General features: G+C 36.5%; 1 protein-coding gene across 3 annotated transcripts in view; it reads right to left on the bottom strand.

Moving 5' to 3' along the window:
• Window positions 1-20573, bottom strand: part of GUK1 (guanylate kinase 1) — a 170964-nt gene that overhangs the window by 85512 nt on the left and 64879 nt on the right. For all 3 annotated transcript variants that reach the window (XM_053713737.1, XM_053713738.1, XM_053713739.1), the window contains 3 exons: window positions 19429-19542; window positions 17708-17749; window positions 6291-6387 (listed from right to left, as the gene is read on the bottom strand). In XM_053713737.1, coding sequence (XP_053569712.1) covers window positions 6291-6387; window positions 17708-17749; window positions 19429-19542 — 253 coding nt within the window. The remainder of the gene's footprint in view (window positions 1-6290; window positions 6388-17707; window positions 17750-19428; window positions 19543-20573) is intronic.

The following is a 20573-nucleotide window of genomic DNA, read 5'->3' as shown; positions in this document are numbered from 1 at the left end:
ATCACAGTCCAGGTTGGAAGAACAAAAGAAGCCCCCTGAACTAAATGATGGTGGTCTGTACCACGTCAGAGGGTGTCGAACAATCGGTTTTAAAGATATTAAATGAGATATCTTTGTATAATCCTTGCACCACTGGTTCAGCATACAGAGCTGAAGAGGTCGCATCTGAAAATGAGCAAAGGGGAACACGTCCAATGCAGCAGTCATAAGAACCTAGAATTTCCATGCATAAGGCTACCGAAGGGAATGATTGAGACTGAAGGTTTCGATAAGCTGAAACCAAATTCAGACGTCTCTTGTCCGACAGAGACAGAGTCATGGACACTGAATCTAACTGGAAACCTAAAAAAAGGTTACTCTTGTCTGAGGAATCAACAAACTGATTGGTTAATTGATCCTCCAACCATGTTCTTGAAGAAACAACACTCATAAAAAGCTGGAAAGGATCTTTACCACCTCCATAGGAGGCAAAGTTTGTAAAACTGATTTGTGGGTGTGGTGAGGGGTGTATTTATAGGCATTTGAGGTTTGGGAAACTTTGCCCCTCCTGGTAGGAATGTATATCCCATACATCACTAGCTCATGGACTCTTGCTAATTACATGAAAGAAATCTGAGTCTGCCTCTGCCTCTTGTGTTTCCTCCCCCCTCTCCTTGATTTGTGTTTTTGTGTCCTAAAAAACTTTTTTGTTGTTCTCTGTAGGAATTTTGTGTTTTATTTTCTTCTCCACTTGAAATTTCTGATTCAGAGCCACTAGAGGCACTATATGCATAGTCATAAACCTTTTTATCCTGATAGTCCTGCCAGTCTCTTTGGTATTTCTTTTTCTTTCTAAATTTAATTGAATCTTGAATTTTGCGAAGCTCAACTTTTGCTAGGCCCATGAGTCTCTCATATTCATCTTTTCCTTTCCAAGTATCTACTTCATTATTTGCTAATGACAGTTCTTTTTGGATTTTCTCTAGTCTGAGTTTATTCTCCTCTTTTATTAAATTCATCCAATTTGTAGAGCATTTAGATGCATATTCATCCCATTTAATTTGGAAGTTTTCCATTAAAGGATTGTCTAAATTTGCTCCTGGTCTTTTTCTTATCCTAAGTCCTCTCGGAATCATCTTCATTTCAATATATTTTTCTAAACTAGATATCTCCCATTTTAATTTTTGTTCTTTAAATAATTTTTTCTTATAGTCTTTAAATGATTTGTATATTCTTGGATTTTCAGAGGAAACTGAAGCAATACCCTCAGTATTGGATGGGACCGAAAAAGTGTCATCTACATCATACTGCCACTCACTTTCATTTAATTCAGCCATTTTTGTTAAAGACTCTGTAATGTAGAACTATTAGAACCTAGGTTGGTAAAAAATTATTTATGAGACTTAAAGAGATCTTTCAGTTGCTAAATTTATACTTAGTGTGCAAGGTACATAAAGGAAAGACTACTTTAAGTAGTCAGAATACAAATTTATATATATTGTGCCAGCACCCCTAGTTTAATAAATGTCACAGTTCTATATACTGAGATAAAATATTTTGTGTCCTGTATAGGAACACACTTCCCAGTATAGTGCACGGATAAGGGTATTTAATTAATATACAAAAACAAGAAAAAATAGACCCTTATTTGTCCAGCACCCAACTATGTCAGGAAAAATATTATTTTAGACAAAGAAAGATTTATAAGTTAATAATTCACATACTATGTAGACATGCGTGATTACAAAATGTATATATCATTTGCAGCATTACAACAAATCATAAGCATGACCCCCAAATGTAAAGCACAAAGTCCACAACCCGGGTTGTTAGTGGAAGTTAGTAAGTTAGTCCGTTAATTAACCGGTATTGAATAGATTCAAATGCCTTCATATGGCATATTTGTAATCCCAAAATTTTTGGAAATCAACGTTAATGCAGGAGCCGCACCAAATCAGCAACATTAACACAGCAGGTGTAACGTGTATCTTCGCACTCTCAGATGCAAATTTATAACTGTATCACTTCCAGCAAAAATGCCAACATAGTTGGGTGCTGGACAAATAAGGGTCTATTTTTTCTTGTTTTTGTGTGTATATATATATATATATATATATATATATATATATATATATATATATATATATATATAAAATAAAATATATATATATATATATATATATATATATTTTTAAGTGATTTTTGATAAGTCCCTTGGAGTGCGCTTGTCCTGTATTTCTATCTATTTTGTTTGCTGCACCCAGGGCATAAGGACTTTGGTCATTGGGAGTGCAATTTCCTGCTTTTATATATATATATATATATATATATATATATATATATATATATATATATATATATATATAATTTGGGAGGAAAAAAAATACATTTTTGGTTTCGGTTTTCAGTCAAGTGCATTCTGGATTTTCGGGTTCGGTTTATCACCAATTTGAACTATTCTAAATATTCAAAATCGAAAGTCAAAATTTCAAATCGCATACATTAATTTGAATCAAAATCGAATGTTGAAATTTCTAATCCTAATTTATTAAAAATCAATTATAGCTTACAGAGCATACATAAAATTTTAATATTCAAACAATATTACTGAATGTTAATTAAAATTTGATAACCAATATTTGAAATTAGAATGTTTGATAAACATTCGAAATTCGATTCAAATAGACAAATGTATAAAAAAATAAAATTAAATATTGAATGTTGCAAAATATTCACCCTTCCATAGTAGCTGCATTTTAATTACTTGCAGGGGCGTATTATGGCCTAGGCCAACAAGGCACGGGCCTAGGGCGGCACTTTTTGGTGGCACTCAAGAATTGGCCCTTTATTGGTGTCTGACTCCAGGGGCAACATTCCACATTATAGCAGCGACCGCGCAACAAGCAGTGGATGCTGCTTAGAGCAGATGTAAAAAACTGGCCACACTAATGCATGAGGTTGCTACGGAAGAAAAAATTGCTAAAACGCTGCTCCAGGTCCTTTCAAGCTCCAGCAAACAACTGACACTGATGGGCTTGTGAGAGAGGAAATATAATCTGACACTCCAGTGCAGTGCACGCTGCAATGGCTTAAATATTTATTCCTGACAATTTAAATGGCACGATGATTGTCCTTCCTTGTGCCATTTAAATTGTCAGGAATAAATATTTATTTTTTTGGAGCCTTTTTGAGTGCAACTGCAGCTGTTTTTCTTTTTGTATTTGCCTTTCAGGTTTGCTCAGCTGTTACGGCGTGCACCACACTGCAGTGTCTGGATTAAATTTCCTCTCTTACAAACCCATTAGTGTCGGTTGTTTGCTGGAGCTCGAAAGGAACTGCAGAGGCGTTTTAGCAATCGTTACTTCCTTAGTCTAATGTATGTAGGCCTGCCGCCCCCGCTAACTGCCACTGCATCCATTCCCTCCCTCAAGGAAGGACCAGACCTGAAGCTGCAGTCAGGGCCGGAATAGCCTACCCAGCCTGCCACAATATTAGGGGGGTGATGTTTGTGTGCCACTGGTATGGTGGTGTGCCAGAACGGAACACACCTGCTGTACCTATTTTGGTTTTGCACCCCTCATCCATGCTGCCCAGAGCCACTGCAGCCAATTGCAATTTTGGAATGGTGGTGTGTGTCCCGTAGTCCCTTGTCAGAGTAGGTAGGGGCACCCTTTATACACAGACCCAGTGAGTATACTGATTGTGGAGCAGCTGTGCAGTTGGTGCTCTGGAGGCATGTGATGCTGAAGGGAGCTGTCTTAGGGACATGGAGCACACTATCAGCAATGCATACACAAAGTGGCAATAAAGGTGAGTGCAACTTATGAAAGGACTAGCCTAAAGCTAGCTATAGATAATAAATATAATCAAATCTGATTTAAAATGCCACTTTTTTTAAACGTAAATATATATATATATATATATATATATATACACACACATACATACACATATACTAAAAGGCAATGTAATTGATTATAAAAGTAAATTATCTATGAACAAATACTTTTTGAAGCTCTGACCCAAAAATATTATTGCCAAAAAAGGCCTTGAATTACTTGAAAGTGACGCAGTATAACTGTAAACATCTGTCTAAAAAAAAAGGAAGATATTTTCATTAAAAATTTCTTCAGCTCACAATAGTAAGTGCTGTGTGAAAATATTCAACAACCAATCAGCTTCATCAGTGCAGAGGTCATGCTTTAATCTCATATTTAACTAAAATCTTGCAAGATTTCATAGTAAACTTAAACTGAGGAGGGAAATAACATGACATGCAAAATGCATGCTCCCTTGCTATTTTTGGGACTAGCATCCTGATTAGCTGCTTAAAGTGAAAGTCAACCCTAGCGTTTGTGAAACACTAGGATTACCTACTGAAACAAATAAAGGGGACGTTCATTCATGAAGTATAACATACTTCATGCAGAAAGCTCCTTTGTTTCAAGCAATCGCCGCTCAGAGCTGCTAAGGCAGCCCACGGCAGGTCGCCATTTTGCTAAGAGGTGACGTTTTCACCTCTTAGCCAATAGCCGTGCGGTAAATCCGGCTTGGTGCCCTTGGGAGCCGGATGTCCCACACGCTATTTGCTAAGAGGTGGAAACGTCACCTCTTAGCAAAATAGCGACCTGCCGTGGGCTGCCTTAGCAGCTCGATCGCTTGAAACAAATAAACAAATAAAGGAGCTTCCTGCATGAAATATGTTATACTTCATGAATGAAAGTCCCCTTTATTTGTTTTAATAGTCAATCCTATCGTTTCACAAACGCTAGGGTTAACTTTCACTTTAAAAAGTCTCTTTACAATGGAATGTGGCTACTGAGGAAATTTTACGGTAAAATATATTTTTTAACATAGATCATTTTTAGCTGCAGGTGTAGGAAAAGTAAAATGCAAACAAATTATCTTGTTTTATTTTCTTAGGGATGCAATTCTTGTTAGATAACCAAGAGGAGCTTTGCATTAAGAAGATTAGCTAAATCCTGCCATGTGGCTGTTCACTTGGGGATAGTGGCTTAGTACAGAATTATATGTACCATATGTGTAGCACCTGCACAATAATGCAACTGTAGTTTGTGATCAGAACATCTCAACTGTAAAGGTTTTTTTTTATTCTTAAATGTACAGAACCAGAGTTGGAAAAGTTATGACTAGAGATTGGCAAATGTGGTGAAAGTGCAGTTCACTTGGTAGAACGAATATTCCTGCGGACATTCATTTTTGACAATCTAATGTTGATAAGAACAAAAATCAAATGTTATTTCTGGTTTTCGAATGTTCACATTAGAAATTTCAAATGTAACATTCGATTTAAAGGGATACTAAACCCAATTTTTTTATTTCATGATTCAGATAGATAGAGCATGCAATTTTAAGCAACTTTCTAATTTACTCCTATTATCAATTTTTCTTTGTTCTCTTGCTATCTTTATTTGAAAAAGAAGGCATTTAAGCCCAGTTTTTGATAATTTTTTTTACATTCTTATAGGCATAGGTAAAAAAACAAATTGCTTTTATGTTTACAGTATATAGTCTACTCACATCTACACCTTTTGATTGCATCAATTATATAATGTAAAAATAAAATTTCTCATAAATCTGACATAAAAGTATTTTATAATTATTTCTCATCTGGTTAGAAAATCACATCACTAAGTGCAAATGGCATTTGTATTTGGTCAATATACTTTTATTTAAAATCTTCTGTATTAATCCAATTACTAAAAAGTCTCCTTAAGCGTGGTGTGGGAAACCAGACGTGGACCTATTGCTCAGTGTGCCTAGAGGGATATGGCTGCACCTCACTGACGAGGCCCATACTAAGCAGAAACGTATGGCTGGGGTTTTACCGTTTCTCTCGTTCAGAGAGGGATTGTATAGCATTTCAGGACTGGACTGCACCGTTTAGTCAGGATCAGACTGATATACTACAGGAAAGTTCTTCTGTGTGAAAGTCACATTTTGAGCAAAAAGGGGCTTTTCCTAGGGTGGTAACAAGCCATAGAACAAGCTATTATGCTATTGTTAGTTCCTGGGTCGAGTGCTTCTCTCTTATGTTTTATTCCTATTGGATGGATTTTTATGTAATATTTATGTCAATTGTGAACATAAGACAAAATCGCAAATGTTGAGATTTAACACGTGTAAGTTCTTACATACATTTGTGGTAATGTAGCTTTACTGCAGCAGGCAATATACCCAGGGCAATTATTATTAATGTATTTTTAAAGTATTCCAGGCAATCCGGGGAACAGTAAGTCCCTGTACTTTGTGAATAGACAGTATTAAAGTAGGTTAACACAAAGACTTACCTGGTCCCATAAAGGTTTCCTGAAAACACTGCATGCTCGATAAATTCCCCACCATCTATTCCTTTCTGCATTGCATCTCGAGTCACAAAATGGTAATCTGTTTGGCAGGATATATTTTTTAAGCATATAATGAATATTCATAATTTTATAATCAGAAAAAGATGATTGTTTATTTATCTACAAACACCAAGTGCAGTATTTATCTTCATGTTAAATATCATTCCCTGACATTTTCTAATAGGAACTCTTAATGGGTCATATGACACTATTCCCAATGATGTCACTATGGCAATAGGGAAACTATTTGTTATAGTTTATCTTATGGTGTAAACATATTACCCAAGTATTTTTCGTATACTGAAACATAACTAGGGGACCTTGGTACTGACACACTGGGGTGCATTCTACCCAAAATAAAATGTTAGAGTCATAGTAAATATTAAAATGTGGTGTATAAAAGTGTGTTGCTTTCTTGCTTATATAGATGGGTTATTTAAGTATAACAATTCTAAAACACATTTGTAAACGTCACATTTAGTCTCTAACTTGTAGCTGGGCACTCTTCTCCCTACAGCCATTTTATTTTTGATTGTTTTTCCAGTTGATAAGAAGGCAGTAGAGCCAATGGGAAGCATAACCCTTGCTTTATGGAAATCTATAGCAGTGTGCTAGAACATAGTGGCTTTGGAATTCTTTGCTGACTGCACATTAGCTGTCAAAGCCCTTATCTAGACAAGTAGTGGTGCGGGAGCATGCTGCACGTGTTCCTCAACAAAGGGGGCAGCAAGTTAGAAGAGAGATATTAAAAAATAAAATAATAATAATTTTAAAGGGATAAAAAGATCAAAATTAAAAACTGCATGGGTGCATTTCAAATTTGAAATAGAAGCATTTTTGGTATACGCACAAATCCTGTAAGAGCCCGTGAACCGGTATTCAAGCTCAGAGAGCTGGTGTGTATTGCTTCTGTGAAGACGTAATCTGTGTCATACAAGCCACCGCTGACTCAGGCCCTCACAGGATATGTGCGTATGCTGCACAAAAACAGTAATAACGTTTACTAGAAGCGTTTTGGCTAATGGAAGTATATTGCATAAAAACGCTTCTAATTTCACATTGAAATGCACATTTAAATTTTGACCTATCGCTTTAAAAAATATAAACATTTTCATATAAAAAAAGGACTCATATGTAAAAGTGAAATTTTCATACCCTGTATTTTAATATTTGAAACTTTATTATCGCTTTAATTACTGAATTTACCAACAAATATCCCCAGTAAAACCATATCATGGCATGTGTAATTAACGCATATAATCTGTTTAATTTTATATTTAACATTAATGCCATTTACAATCATAACTAAACATTTTGTTATTCATATTTGCAAGTTAGAAAGGTCAGGATTAAATGTATATAGGTGCATTTCAGTTTTGTATAATAGCATTTTTGCAATAGATTTCAACTAGCAAAAATGCTTCTAGTAACAGTTACTACTGTTTCAGCGACATACGTGCATATGCTACGTGTGACTGGAGCATCAGGATAAGGAAAGACCATGCATGCTTAAAGAGCTGGAGGTGGTGTGTATTAAGTCACTGAAAACTTAAATGGTCTTATAGTGATAATATTATCACTAGCAATATTGCAATTCTTTGTGGGGGTTAAACACAGAGTTGCTGTACCACTAGTGATGCAATGAAAATAAAAATTCTTCTTTTTAACATTTAAATGTAGGTTTTAATTTTGACCTATTCCTTAAAGGGACATGAAACCCAAATTTTTTCTCTTTCAGGATTTAGAAAGAGCATGCAATTTTAAACAACTTTCTAATTTACTTCTATTATCTAATTTGTTTTATTCTCTTAATATTCTTTGCTGAAAAGCATATCTAGATAGGCTCGGTAGCTGCTGATTGGTTGCTGCACATAGAAGCTTCATGTGATTGGCTCACCCATGTGCATTGCTATTTCTTCAACTAGGGATATATAAAAAAGGAAGCAAAATAAATTAAAGAAGTAAATTGGATTGTTGTTTAAATTTGTATTATCTATCTGAATCATGAAAGAAAAGTTTTGGGTTTAGTGTCCCTTTAAGGTTGCTTTTTTTTTTTAAAAAAAAAGTGTGTGATACAGGTTTTTGAAAAACTCATGTTCCTGTCCTGAATAAATGAGTACATATGAACATGTCAAATCCCTCTTCCCCAGTAAAATCCTTACCAGCCAGTAAAACTGAGAAGCATGTAACCAACCAATACCTGAATTAGCTTCAGTTAAAGGGACATTAAACCCAACATTTTTCTTTCATGATTCAGATAGAGAATACAATTTTAAGCAACATTCTAATTTACTTCTATTATCAAATTTGCTTTATTCTTTAGATATCCGTTGTTGAAGAAATAGCAATGCACATGGGTGAGCCAATCATATAAGGCATCTATGTGCAGCCACCAATCAGCAGCTACTGAGCATATATAGATATGATGTTCAGCAAAGGATATAAAGAGAATGAAGCAAATTAGATAAGAGAAGTAAATTAGAAAGTTGTTTAAAATTGAATGTTATTTCTAAATCATGAAAGAAAGAATATGGGTTTCATTTACCTTTAACCCCTTAATGACAACTGACTCTGTGGCCCTCTCTGCACCGGTAGTGATGGTGCCTTTGCCCGGTGGGAGGAGGGAGCGTGTGCGCGCGCACGTGCACGATGCGCACGCGTGCACGTGCGCGCATTAGCCACACTGACACCAATGAAGGAAGGGGGAAAAAAAAAAGTAAAAAAAAAAAAAGTAAAAAAAAAAAGGTTTTTTTTTTTTAACATATAAAAGGATCTGGGAGGGGGAGGGGGTGGGGGTATTGTGGGGGGCTGCTACACTACAGAAATAATTAAAAATACAAATAAAAGTTATAAATAAAATTAAAATAGTTTGGTTTGTGGGGCCAAACTGGGTACTGGCAGACAGCTGCCAGTACCCAAGATGGCGGTAATTAGGTAGGGGAGAGGGTTAGAGAGCTGGAGGGGGGGGGGATCAGGGAGGTTGGTGCTAAGGCAGGGGTCCATCACAACTAAAATATTTTATAATTTTTATTTAAAAAAAAACAAAAAAAAAACTCTTTTATTTAGTACTGGCAGACTTTCTGCCAGTACTTAAGATGGCGGTAACAATTGTGGGGTGGGGGAGGGAAGAGAGCTGTTTGGGAGGGATCAGGGGGTGGGATGCGTCAGGTGGGAGGCTGATCTCTAAAATTAACCCTGCAAGCTCCCTACAAGCTACCTAATTTAACCCCTTCACTGCTGGGCATAATTCACATGTGGTGCGCAGCAGCATTTAGCGGCCTTCTAATTACCAAAAAGCAACGCCAAAGCCATATAAGTCTGCTATTTCTGAACAAAGGGGATCCCAGAGAAGTTTTTACATCAATTTCTGCCATAATAGCACAAGCTGTTTGTAAATAATTTCAGTGAGAAACCTAAAATTGTGAAAAATGTAAAGTTTTTTTTTTAATTTGCTCGCATTTGGCGGTGAAATGGTGGCATAAAATATACCAAAATGGGCCTAGATCAATACTTGGGGTTGTCTACTACACTACACTAAAGCTAAAATTAACCCTACAAGCTCCCTAATTAACCCCTTCACTCCTGGGCATAAAACATGTGTGGTGCGCAGCGGCATTTAGCGGCCTTCTAATTACCAAAAAGCAACCACAAAGCCATATGTCTGTTATTTCTGAAAAAGGGGATCCCAGAGAAGCATTTACAACCATTTGTGCCATAATTGCAGAATCTGTTTGTAAATAATTTCAGTGGAAAACCTAAAGTTTTTGACAAAATTTGTGAAAAAGTTAACTTTTTTTTTACTTTTATCGCATTTGGCGGTGAAATGGTGGCATGAAATATACCAAAATGGGCCTAGATCAATACTTTGGGATGTCTTCTAAAACAAAATATATACATGTCAAGGGATATTCAGGTATTCCTGACAGATAACATAATTTATGTAAGAACTTACCTGATAAATTCATTTCTTTCATATTAGCAAGAGTCCATGAGCTAGTGACGTATGGGATATACATTCCTACCAGGAGGGGCAAAGTTTCCCAAACCTCAAAATGCCTATAAATACACCCCTCACCACACCCACAATTCAGTTTAACGAATAGCCAAGAAGTGGGGTGATAAAAAAGTGCGAAAGCATATAAAATAAGGAATTGGAATAATTGTGCTTTATACAAAATCATAACCACCACAAAAAAAGGGCGGGCCTCATGGACTCTTGCTAATATGAAAGAAATGAATTTATCAGGTAAGTTCTTACATAAATTATGTTTTCTTTCATGTAATTAGCAAGAGTCCATGAGCTAGTGACGTATGGGATAATGATTACCCAAGATGTGGATCTTTCCACACAAGAGTCACTAGAGAGGGAGGGATAAAATAAAGACAGCCAATTCCTGCTGAAAATAATCCACACCCAAAATAAAGTTTAACGAAAAACATAAGCAGAAGATTCAAACTGAAACCGCTGTCTGAAGTACTTTTCTACCAAAAACTGCTTCAGAAGAAGAAAATACATCAAAATGGTAGAATTTAGTAAAAGTATGCAAAGAGGACCAAGTTGCTGCTTTGCAAATCTGATCAACCGAAGCTTCATTCCTAAACGCCCAGGAAGTAGAAACTGACCTAGTAGAATGAGCTGTAATTCTCTGAGGTGGAGTTTTACCCGACTCAACATAGGCAAGATGAATTAAAGATTTCAACCAAGATGGCAAAGAAATGGCAGAAGCTTTCTGACCTTTTCTAGAACCGGAAAAGATAACAAATAGACTAGAAGTCTTTCTGAAAGATTTAGTAGCTTCAACATAATATTTCAAAGCTCTAACAACATCCAAAGAATGTAACGATTTCTCCTTAGAATTCTTAGGATTAGGACATAATGAAGGAACCACAATTTCTCTACTAATGTTGTTGGAATTCACAACTTTAGGTAAAAATTCAAAAGAAGTTCGCAACACCGCCTTATCCTGATGAAAAATCAGAAAAGGAGACTCACAAGAAAGAGCAGATAATTCAGAAACTCTTCTGGCAGAAGAGATAGCCAAAAGGAACAAAACTTTCCAAGAAAGTAATTTAATGTCCAATGAATGCATAGGTTCAAACGGAGGAGCTTGAAGAGCCCCCAGAACCAAATTCAAACTCCAAGGAGGAGAAATTGACTTAATGACAGGTTTTATACGACCCAAAGCTTGTACAAAACAATGAATATCAGGAAGAATAGCAATCTTTCTGTGAAAAAGAACAGAAAGAGCAGAGATTTGTCCTTTCAAGGAACTTGCGGACAAACCTTTATCTAAACCATCCTGAAGAAACTGTAAAATTCTCGGAATTCTGAAAGAATGCCAAGAAAAATGATGAGAAATACACCAAGAAATATAAGTCTTCCAGACTCTATAATATATCTCTCTAGATACAGATTTACGAGCCTGTAACATAGTATTAATCACAGCGTCAGAGAAACCTCTTTGACGAAGAATCAAGCGTTCAATCTCCATACCTTTAAATTTAAGGATTTCAGATCCTGATGGAAAAAAGGACCTTGTGACAGAAGGTCTGGTCTTAACGGAAGAGTCCACGGTTGGCAAGAGGCCATCCGGACAAGATCCGCATACCAAAACCTGTGAGGCCATGCCGGAGCTACCAGCAGAACAAACGAGCATTCCTTCAGAATCTTGGAGATTACTCTTGGAAGAAGAACTAGAGGCGGAAAGATATAGGCAGGATGATACTTCCAAGGAAGTGATAATGCATCCACTGCCTCCGCCTGAGGATCCCGGGATCTGGACAGATACCTGGGAAGTTTCCTGTTTAGATGGGACGCCATCAAATCTATTTCTGGAAGTTCCCACATTTGAACGATCTGAAGAAATACCTCTGGGTGAAGAGACCATTCGCCCGGATGCAACGTTTGGCGACTGAGATAATCCGCTTCCCAATTGTCTACACCTGGGATATGAACCGCAGAGATTAGACAGGAGCTGGATTCAGCCCAAACCAAAATTCGAGATACTTCTTTCATAGCCAGAGGACTGTGAGTTCCTCCTTGATGATTGATGTATGCCACAGTTGTGACATTGTCTGTCTGAAAACAAATGAACGATTCTCTCTTCAGAAGAGGCCAAAACTGAAGAGCTCTGAAAATTGCACGGAGTTCCAAAATATTGATCGGTAATCTCACCTCCTGAGATTCCCAAACTCCTTGTGCCGTCAGAAATCCCCACACAGCTCCCCAACCTGTGAGACTTGCATCTGTTGAAATTAAAGTCCAGGTCGGAAGCACAAAAGAAGCCCCCTGAATTAAACGATGGTGATCTGTCCACCACGTTAGAGAGTGTCGAACAATCGGTTTTAAAGATATTAATTGAGATATCTTTGTGTAATCCTTGCACCATTGATTCAGCATACAAAGCTGAAGAGGTCGCATGTGAAAATGAGCAAAGGGGATCGCGTCCGATGCAGCAGTCATAAGACCTAGAATTTCCATGCATAAGGCTACCAAAGGGAATGATTGTGACTGAAGGTTTCGACAAGCTGCCATCAGTTTTAGACGCCTCTTGTCTGTTAAAGACAGAGTCATGGACACTGAATCTATTTGGAAACCCAGAAAGGTTACCCTTGTCTGAGGAATCAATGAACTTTTTGGTAAATTGATCCTCCAACCATGATCTTGAAGAAACAACACAAGTCGATTCGTATGAAATTCTGCTAAATGTAAAGACTGAGCAAGTACCAAGATATCGTCCAAATAAGGAAATACCACAATACCCTGTTCTCTGATTACAGACAGAAGGGCACCGAGAACCTTTGTAAAAATTCTTGGAGCTGTAGCAAGGCCAAACGGCAGAGCCACAAACTGGTAATGCTTGTCCAGAAAAGAGAATCTCAGGAACCGATAATGATCCAGATGGATCGGAATATGCAGATATGCATCCTGTAAATCTATTGTGGACATATAATTCCCTTGCTGAACAAAAGGCAAAATAGTCCTTACAGTTACCATCTTGAACGTTGGTATCCTTACATAACGATTCAATATTTTTAGATCCAGAACTGGTCTGAAGGAATTCTCCTTCTTTGGTACAATGAAAAGATTTGAATAAAACCCCATCCCCTGTTCCTGAACTGGAACTGGCATAATTACTCCAGTTAACTCTAGATCTGAAACACAATTCAGAAATGCTTGAGCTTTTACTGGATTTACTGGGACACGGAAAGAAAAAATCTCTTTGCAGGAGGTCTCATCTTGAAACCAATTCTGTACCCTTCTGAAACAATGTTCTGAATCCAAAGATTGTGAACAGAATTGATCCAAATTTCTTTGAAAAAACGTAACCTGCCCCCTACCAGCTGAGCTGGAATGAGGGCCGCACCTTCATGTGGACTTAGAAGCAGGCTTTGCCTTTCTGGCTGGCTTGGATTTATTCCAGATTGGAGATGGTTTCCAAACTGAAACTGCTCCTGAGGATGAAGGATCAGGTTTTTGTTCTTTGTTGAAACGAAAGGAACGAAAACGATTATTAGCTCTGTTTTTACCCTTAGATTTTTTATCCTGTGGTAAAAAAGTTCCTTTCCCACCAGTAACAGTTGAAATAATAGAATCCAACTGAGAACCAAATAATTTGTTACCCTGGAAAGAAATGGAAAGTAGAGTTGATTTAGAAGCCATATCAGCATTCCAAGTCTTAAGCCATAAAGCTCTTCTAGCTAAAATAGCTAGAGACATAAACCTGACATCAACTCTGATAATATCAAAGATGGCATCACAGATAAAATTATTAGCATGCTGAAGAAGAATAATAATATCATGAGAATCATGATGTGTTACTTGTTGCGCTAAGGTTTCCAACCAAAAAGTTGAAGCTGCAGCAACATCAGCCAAAGATATAGCAGGTCTAAGAAGATTACCTGAACACAGATAAGCTTTTCTTAGAAAGGACTCAATTTTCCTATCTAAAGGATCCTTAAACGAAGTACCATCTGACGTAGGAATAGTAGTACGTTTAGCAAGGGTAGAAATAGCCCCATCAACTTTAGGGATTTTGTCCTAAAATTCTAATCTGTCAGACGGCACAGGATATAATTGCTTAAAACGTTTAGAGGGAGTAAATGAATTACCCAATTTATCCCATTCTTTGGAAATTACTGCAGAAATAGCATTAGGAACAGGAAAAACTTCTGGAATAACCACAGGAGATTTAAATACCTTATCCAAACGTTTAGAATTAGTATCAAGAGGACCAGAATCCTCTATTTCTAAAGCAATTAGAACTTCTTTAAGTAAAGAACGAATAAATTCCATTTTAAATAAATAAGAAGATTTATCAGCATCAACCTCTGAGACAGAATCCTCTGAACCAGAAGAGTTATCAGAATCAGAATGATGATGTTCATTTAAAAATTCATCTGTAGGGAGAGAAGTTTTAAAAGATTTTTTTACGTTTACTAGAAGGAGAAATAACAGACATAGCCTTCTTTATGGATTCAGAAACAAAATCTCTTATGTTATCAGGAACATTCTGCACCTTAGATGTTGTAGGAACTGCAACAGGCAATGCTACTTTACTAAAGGAAATATTATCTGCTTTAACAAGTTTGTCATGACAATCAATACAAACAACAGCTGGAGGAATAGCTACCAAAAGTTTACAGCAGATACACTTAGCTTTGGTAGTTCCAGCACTAGACAGCGATTTTCCTGAAGTATCTTCTGACTCAGATGCAACGTGAGACATCTTGCAATATGTAAGAGAAAAAACAACAACATATAAAGCAAAATTGATCAAATTCCTTAAATGACAGTTTCAGGAATGGGAAAAAATGCCAAAAAACAAGCTTCTAGCAACCAGAAGCAATGAAAAATGAGACTTAAATAATGTGGAGAAAAAAGCGACGCCCATATTTTTTAGCGCCAATAAGACGCCCACATTATTTGGCGCCTAAATGCTTTTTGGCGCCAAAATGACGCCACATCCGGAACGCCGACATTTTTGGCGCAAAATAACGTCAAAAAATGACGCAACTTCCGGCGACACGTATGACGCCGAAAACGGAAAATAATTTTTGCGCCAAAAAAGTCCGCGCCAAGAATGACGCAATAAAATGAAGCATTTTCAGCCCCCGCGAGCCTAACAGCCCACAGGGAAAAAAGTCAAATTTTTGAAGGTAAGAAAAAATGATAAAATCAAATGCATAATCCCAAATATGAAACTGACTGTCTGAAAATAAGGAAAGTTGAACATTCTGAGTCAAGGCAAATAAATGTTTGAATACATATATTTAGAACTTTATAACAAAGTGCCCAACCATAGCTTAGAGTGTCGCAGAAAATAAGATTTACTTACCCCAGGACACTCATCTACATTTTTGTAGAAAGCCAAACCAGTACTGAAACGAGAATCAGCAGAGGTAATGGTATATATAAGAGTATATCGTCGATCTGAAAAGGGAGGTAAGAGATGAATCTCTACGACCGATAACAGAGAACCTATGAAATAGACCCCGTAGAAGGAGATCACTGCATTCAAATAGGCAATACTCTCCTCACATCCCTCTGACATTCACTGCACGCTGAGAGGAAAACCGGGCTCCAACTTGCTGCGGAGCGCATATCAACGTAGAATCTAGCACAAACTTACTTCACCACCTCCATCGGAGGCAAAGTTTGTAAAACTGAATTGTGGGTGTGGTGAGGGGTGTATTTATAGGCATTTTGAGGTTTGGGAAACTTTGCCCCTCCTGGTAGGAATGTATATCCCATACGTCACTAGCTCATGGACTCTTGCTAATTACATGAAAGAAATCAGGGTTCCAAAGTAACTAGCGCTAATTTTGAAAAAAAGTGGTTTGGAAATAGCAAAGTGCTACTTGTATTTATTGCCCCATAAATTGCAAAAAAAGCAAAGAACATGTAAACATTGGGTATTTCTAAACTCAGGACAAAATTTATAAACTATTTAGCATGGGTGTTTTTTGGTGATTGTAGATGTGTAACAGATTTTGGGGGTCAAAGTTAGAAAAAGTGTGTTTTTTTCCATTTTTTCCTCATATTTTATCATATTTTTTTTAGTAAATTATAAGATATGATGAAAATAATGGTATCTTTAGAAAGTCCATTTAATGACGAGAAAAACGGTATATAATATGTGTGGGTACAGTAAACGAGTAAGAGGAAAATTACAGCTAAACGCAAACACTGCAGAAATGTAAAAATAGCCATTGTCATTAAGGGTAAGAAAATTGAAAAATGGTCCGGTCATTAAGGGGCTAAGGTAAGAAAAATATGTTTTACTTGTTTAAAAGCTGTGCTTTCATATGCATGACTGTACAATCTCCCTTAGAAGGACAGTCTACACCCTACTTATCTTACACCCTGTCTTACCTTAGATTAAGCTGCATATAGCCTCCTGCACCTTTTCTATATCATGCTGCAGGAATGGTAAATAAAGTTATTTTAAAATTAATATTGTTTCTGGCCACTTTGAAATGGCTACCAAACTCTGCCCACTGATGACATCACAATCTGGGCTGCATATGGCATCCAATCACAAAAGGCTCACTAAATGCAGCCCTGATCATGATGTCATCAGTGGGCGGAGCTTTGTAGCCATTTCAAAGTGGCCAGAAACAATATTCATTTTAAAATAACTTTTTTACTGTACCTGCTGCATCATATAGAAAGCAGTGCCGGATATTATTTGCAGCTTAATCTAAGGTAAAAAAACTTTATTGACTAAGTTGTAGACTGCCCCTTTAAATGTGGACAAAGATGAAATATGTAGAGCGTATGTTTAAACAAACGTGTATCGCCATTTTTGTTGTCAACTTACACTTTATAATTTAAAAAGGGACATCAAGCTTATTTCTTTATATACCATTCAACAGGTAAGTCCTGCATTCCAAAAACAAATCTACTGACAAAATAATTTAAAAAAAAAAAACATTTATTGGAATTAAAGGGAAATATTAATTGAAAAAAAAAAAATCGAGTATGTTGAGGTTAGGTAAGGACAGATAAAAAATGAATGCCTGCACTAATCAAACAATCACTGTGTGCTATACTTCAAATTCTTGAGTAAAATGGAAAAAAAAAAACAAAAAAAAAACTTTACAGAGTAGAATTACAGGAAATGAGAAGACAAAAAAGAAAGACGAAAGAGAAAGATAAGGAAAGAAAACAAACGAACGAAAGAGAAAGCGAAAGCAATAAAGAAAAAGAAAATGAAAGAAAGAAAGAAAACGAAAAAAGAAAGAAAGGACACTGCAAAGGATTTAGCTATGAACTAAAAATATTACAGGAAATTACATTTTGAGTTGCATTTCCTTTTAGTTCCCCCCCCCCCCCAAAATATAAAAGTCATAATTACCATTCCCATCAGATTCGCCAGGCCTCGGATTTCTGGTAGTATCTGGAAAAATGAAATTAGAGTTCTGGATGTCATCAGGACAAATTAAAATATTTAGGATCATTTTATGTTTTTGATCAAGAAAGTCATGGTATCCTATATCAGTAACAGTCACATGACACACAGGACATATTGATCTAATACAGGGCTTGACAAACCTAGGAGCCAGCAAAATTATTGGAGGAGACAGACACACACACATTCTGAGCCACAAAAGGGCTATATAAACATCCCTGGTCACAATTGCTGTCAAATAACCAGTTTTAGAAGAGATACAGTTTAATTCAAGTTCTATTTATCAAACACATATAAACACATGGGTAAGCAAATTTTAAATTTTGGAGCCACCCAGAATACGCAGGAACAAGCCACACATTTTTTTTAGGAACTAGCAAATTAGTTCTTGCCCTTTACATTTTGGGTATATAAAGTAGAGTTTTAGGAACCATAAATCCCAAAAACTACAGATAGCTGAAGTGTACAAATTTATATTAAACATAAGGCTGGGTATACTGACATTTCTTGTTTTGAATACCATGATGCCAAATAAAGTTAGATGTTTTACTTCATGGTTGCTCAATTCTATGCTTTATCATTCACATTGTCTTGTTAAGGCATACAGGTGGCCCTCGGTTTACAACGGTTCAATTTGCACCGTTTCAATAACAACCTTTTTTTCAGTCATGTGAATGCTATTGAAAAGCAGTGCATTGATTAAAATAGTCAGTAGGTGGAGCTGTCCGCTTGTGTTGCCGCAAAGATATGCAAGCCAAGCAAGCTGAAATTAATCAGTTTAAGCAGACCTGAGCTATCGAGCAGCTTGCAAAGGAACAAGATCTTCCTGTCTATAAATCAGTCCAGATTGGAATGCATAGAAAAAACTGTTTGCAGAAAAATGCAAGTTAAGTCTGTGTTGTGTGATTATTTTATTAGGTTTATAATGCTGTTTAGCAAATGTTTTTGTTCATTTAACTTAGTTTAATTATATATTCTGTGTTGTGTGATTATTTTATTAGGTTTATAATGCTGTTTAGCATTTAAAGTCGTTATTTCAAAGCTAAAAATAATTTATTAGGTGTTACTTATGCTAATTTTGAGAGGGGCCTGGAACCCAACTCCCTCACTTCCCATTGACTTACATTATAAACTGGGTTTCAATTTACAACGGTTTCGATTTACAACCATTCCTTCTGGAACCTAACCCCGGCGTAAACTGAGGGCTACCTGTACTTTTTTTATTCTGTAGCTGCAGTTTACAAACCTATTTTGGGCCGAAGCGGATTGGATTATTTGGATCATGTGAGCTATTCAGGAAAGACATTCACAAGTTACCTTTGGAATTTACACACACCCTGGAGCAGATGAGAGATACTGACTGCAGAAGCTACCAGTCTTGGCCTGCAACTGTAAGCTGAAATCTTCTGTGTTGAATACCAATTTAAGATATGGCCATACCTTATGTTATCGACACCTAGTTTTATTAAATTTTATGCTTTTTGCAGCATTTCAGAGCACAATACAACTGAAATAACATTTACACTGTTCCCAAATTGCTATTTTGCGCATTAATGAAAAGGTGTTCATTTGGAGTTAAAATGAAACTGTTCTGGAGAATAAATGGAAGCGTAATGTTCTGAATGCTGATTTCCCAGAGACCAGACATGTGTAAGTCGTGTACTTACGGGAAACCGAAAAGCCAAAAACACCTTCATACTCTTTAAGTAGCCTCTTCAGAAGAGTGCTCTTCCCTGCACCCGAAGGTCCACTCAAGACTACTGGCCTTGGCCCTGCCATAACTGGAAAGAGAAAAAACAGAAAGCCTCAAATGAGATTCCTCCGGCACACGCTGCCTGCTGTTACAGCAAATCAAAGCAGCAGATACATGGTAAACATTACTTATCCATCACTACTGTGGAAAATATGAAGGGTCTTTGTTACATATTATATAGATATGTTATACAAATATAAAAAAAGTACACATGATTATTTAAATCAAAAATATATAAATATTAACCCATCAATGTCAGCGGTGCCAGTCCAAACTGGAACGTAAAATCGCTCAGTTACTGGCAATGATGGCCAACTCTTCTCAATAAAAACACCCACAAGCAACTGGAAAATACAAAATGAAGGTGCTCCAATAGCACAATATCCCACAGTTCAAAACACATAGCACACACCATATCAATCCCATATAAGAAGTATACTCACAAATGCCTAGCAGAAGATTGTTTTTTTAAAAGGTTTTTAATGAATATATCCCCAAGAGGATTTTTAACCAACCTGTAGCAAATAGTTTTTTAATATCTCTCAGGGGATTTGTACATATGGACACTTTAAATGGCTGGTGCTAAAGAAATGCTGCTGGTTATACCTGAGAATCAACTACTGTAAATTACACAGAATGCTTGGAATGCACTTGATTAGTGCAAAGCATTTGTGAATATATTTCTTATTTTAGATTGGTGTGCGCAACACGTTTGGAGCCATCTGACGTAGCATTGGAGCGCCTTCTTTTTGTATTTTCCATAGAAAATACAGAATATATGTTAGAATAAAAGGCTCTATTATGACTGATGTTTGTTTAGTGGTTAAAAAGACACATATGAACGTAATTAATTAATGCTGCTGGATCAGTTTAAAATCATCAGTACCCAGGAGATGTCACTTCTGGTTGTGGAATAATTTTTGCCAATTAATGGCAGGGTGGGAAAAATATCATTTAATTGTCAGTGGAAAATAAGTGTACTAGTTGGGAATGTAAGAGTTACTAGTCAACTCTAAATGTATTCTATGCATATAAAAAAAAAAAAAAAATTAAAGACAT

The sequence above is a fragment of the Bombina bombina genome, chromosome 5 (genome assembly GCF_027579735.1).
Source record: "Bombina bombina isolate aBomBom1 chromosome 5, aBomBom1.pri, whole genome shotgun sequence".
Lineage (NCBI taxonomy): Eukaryota > Metazoa > Chordata > Amphibia > Anura > Bombinatoridae > Bombina > Bombina bombina.
Note: the sequence above shows the minus strand (reverse complement) of the source record. Positions and strands in the feature narration are given on the sequence as shown.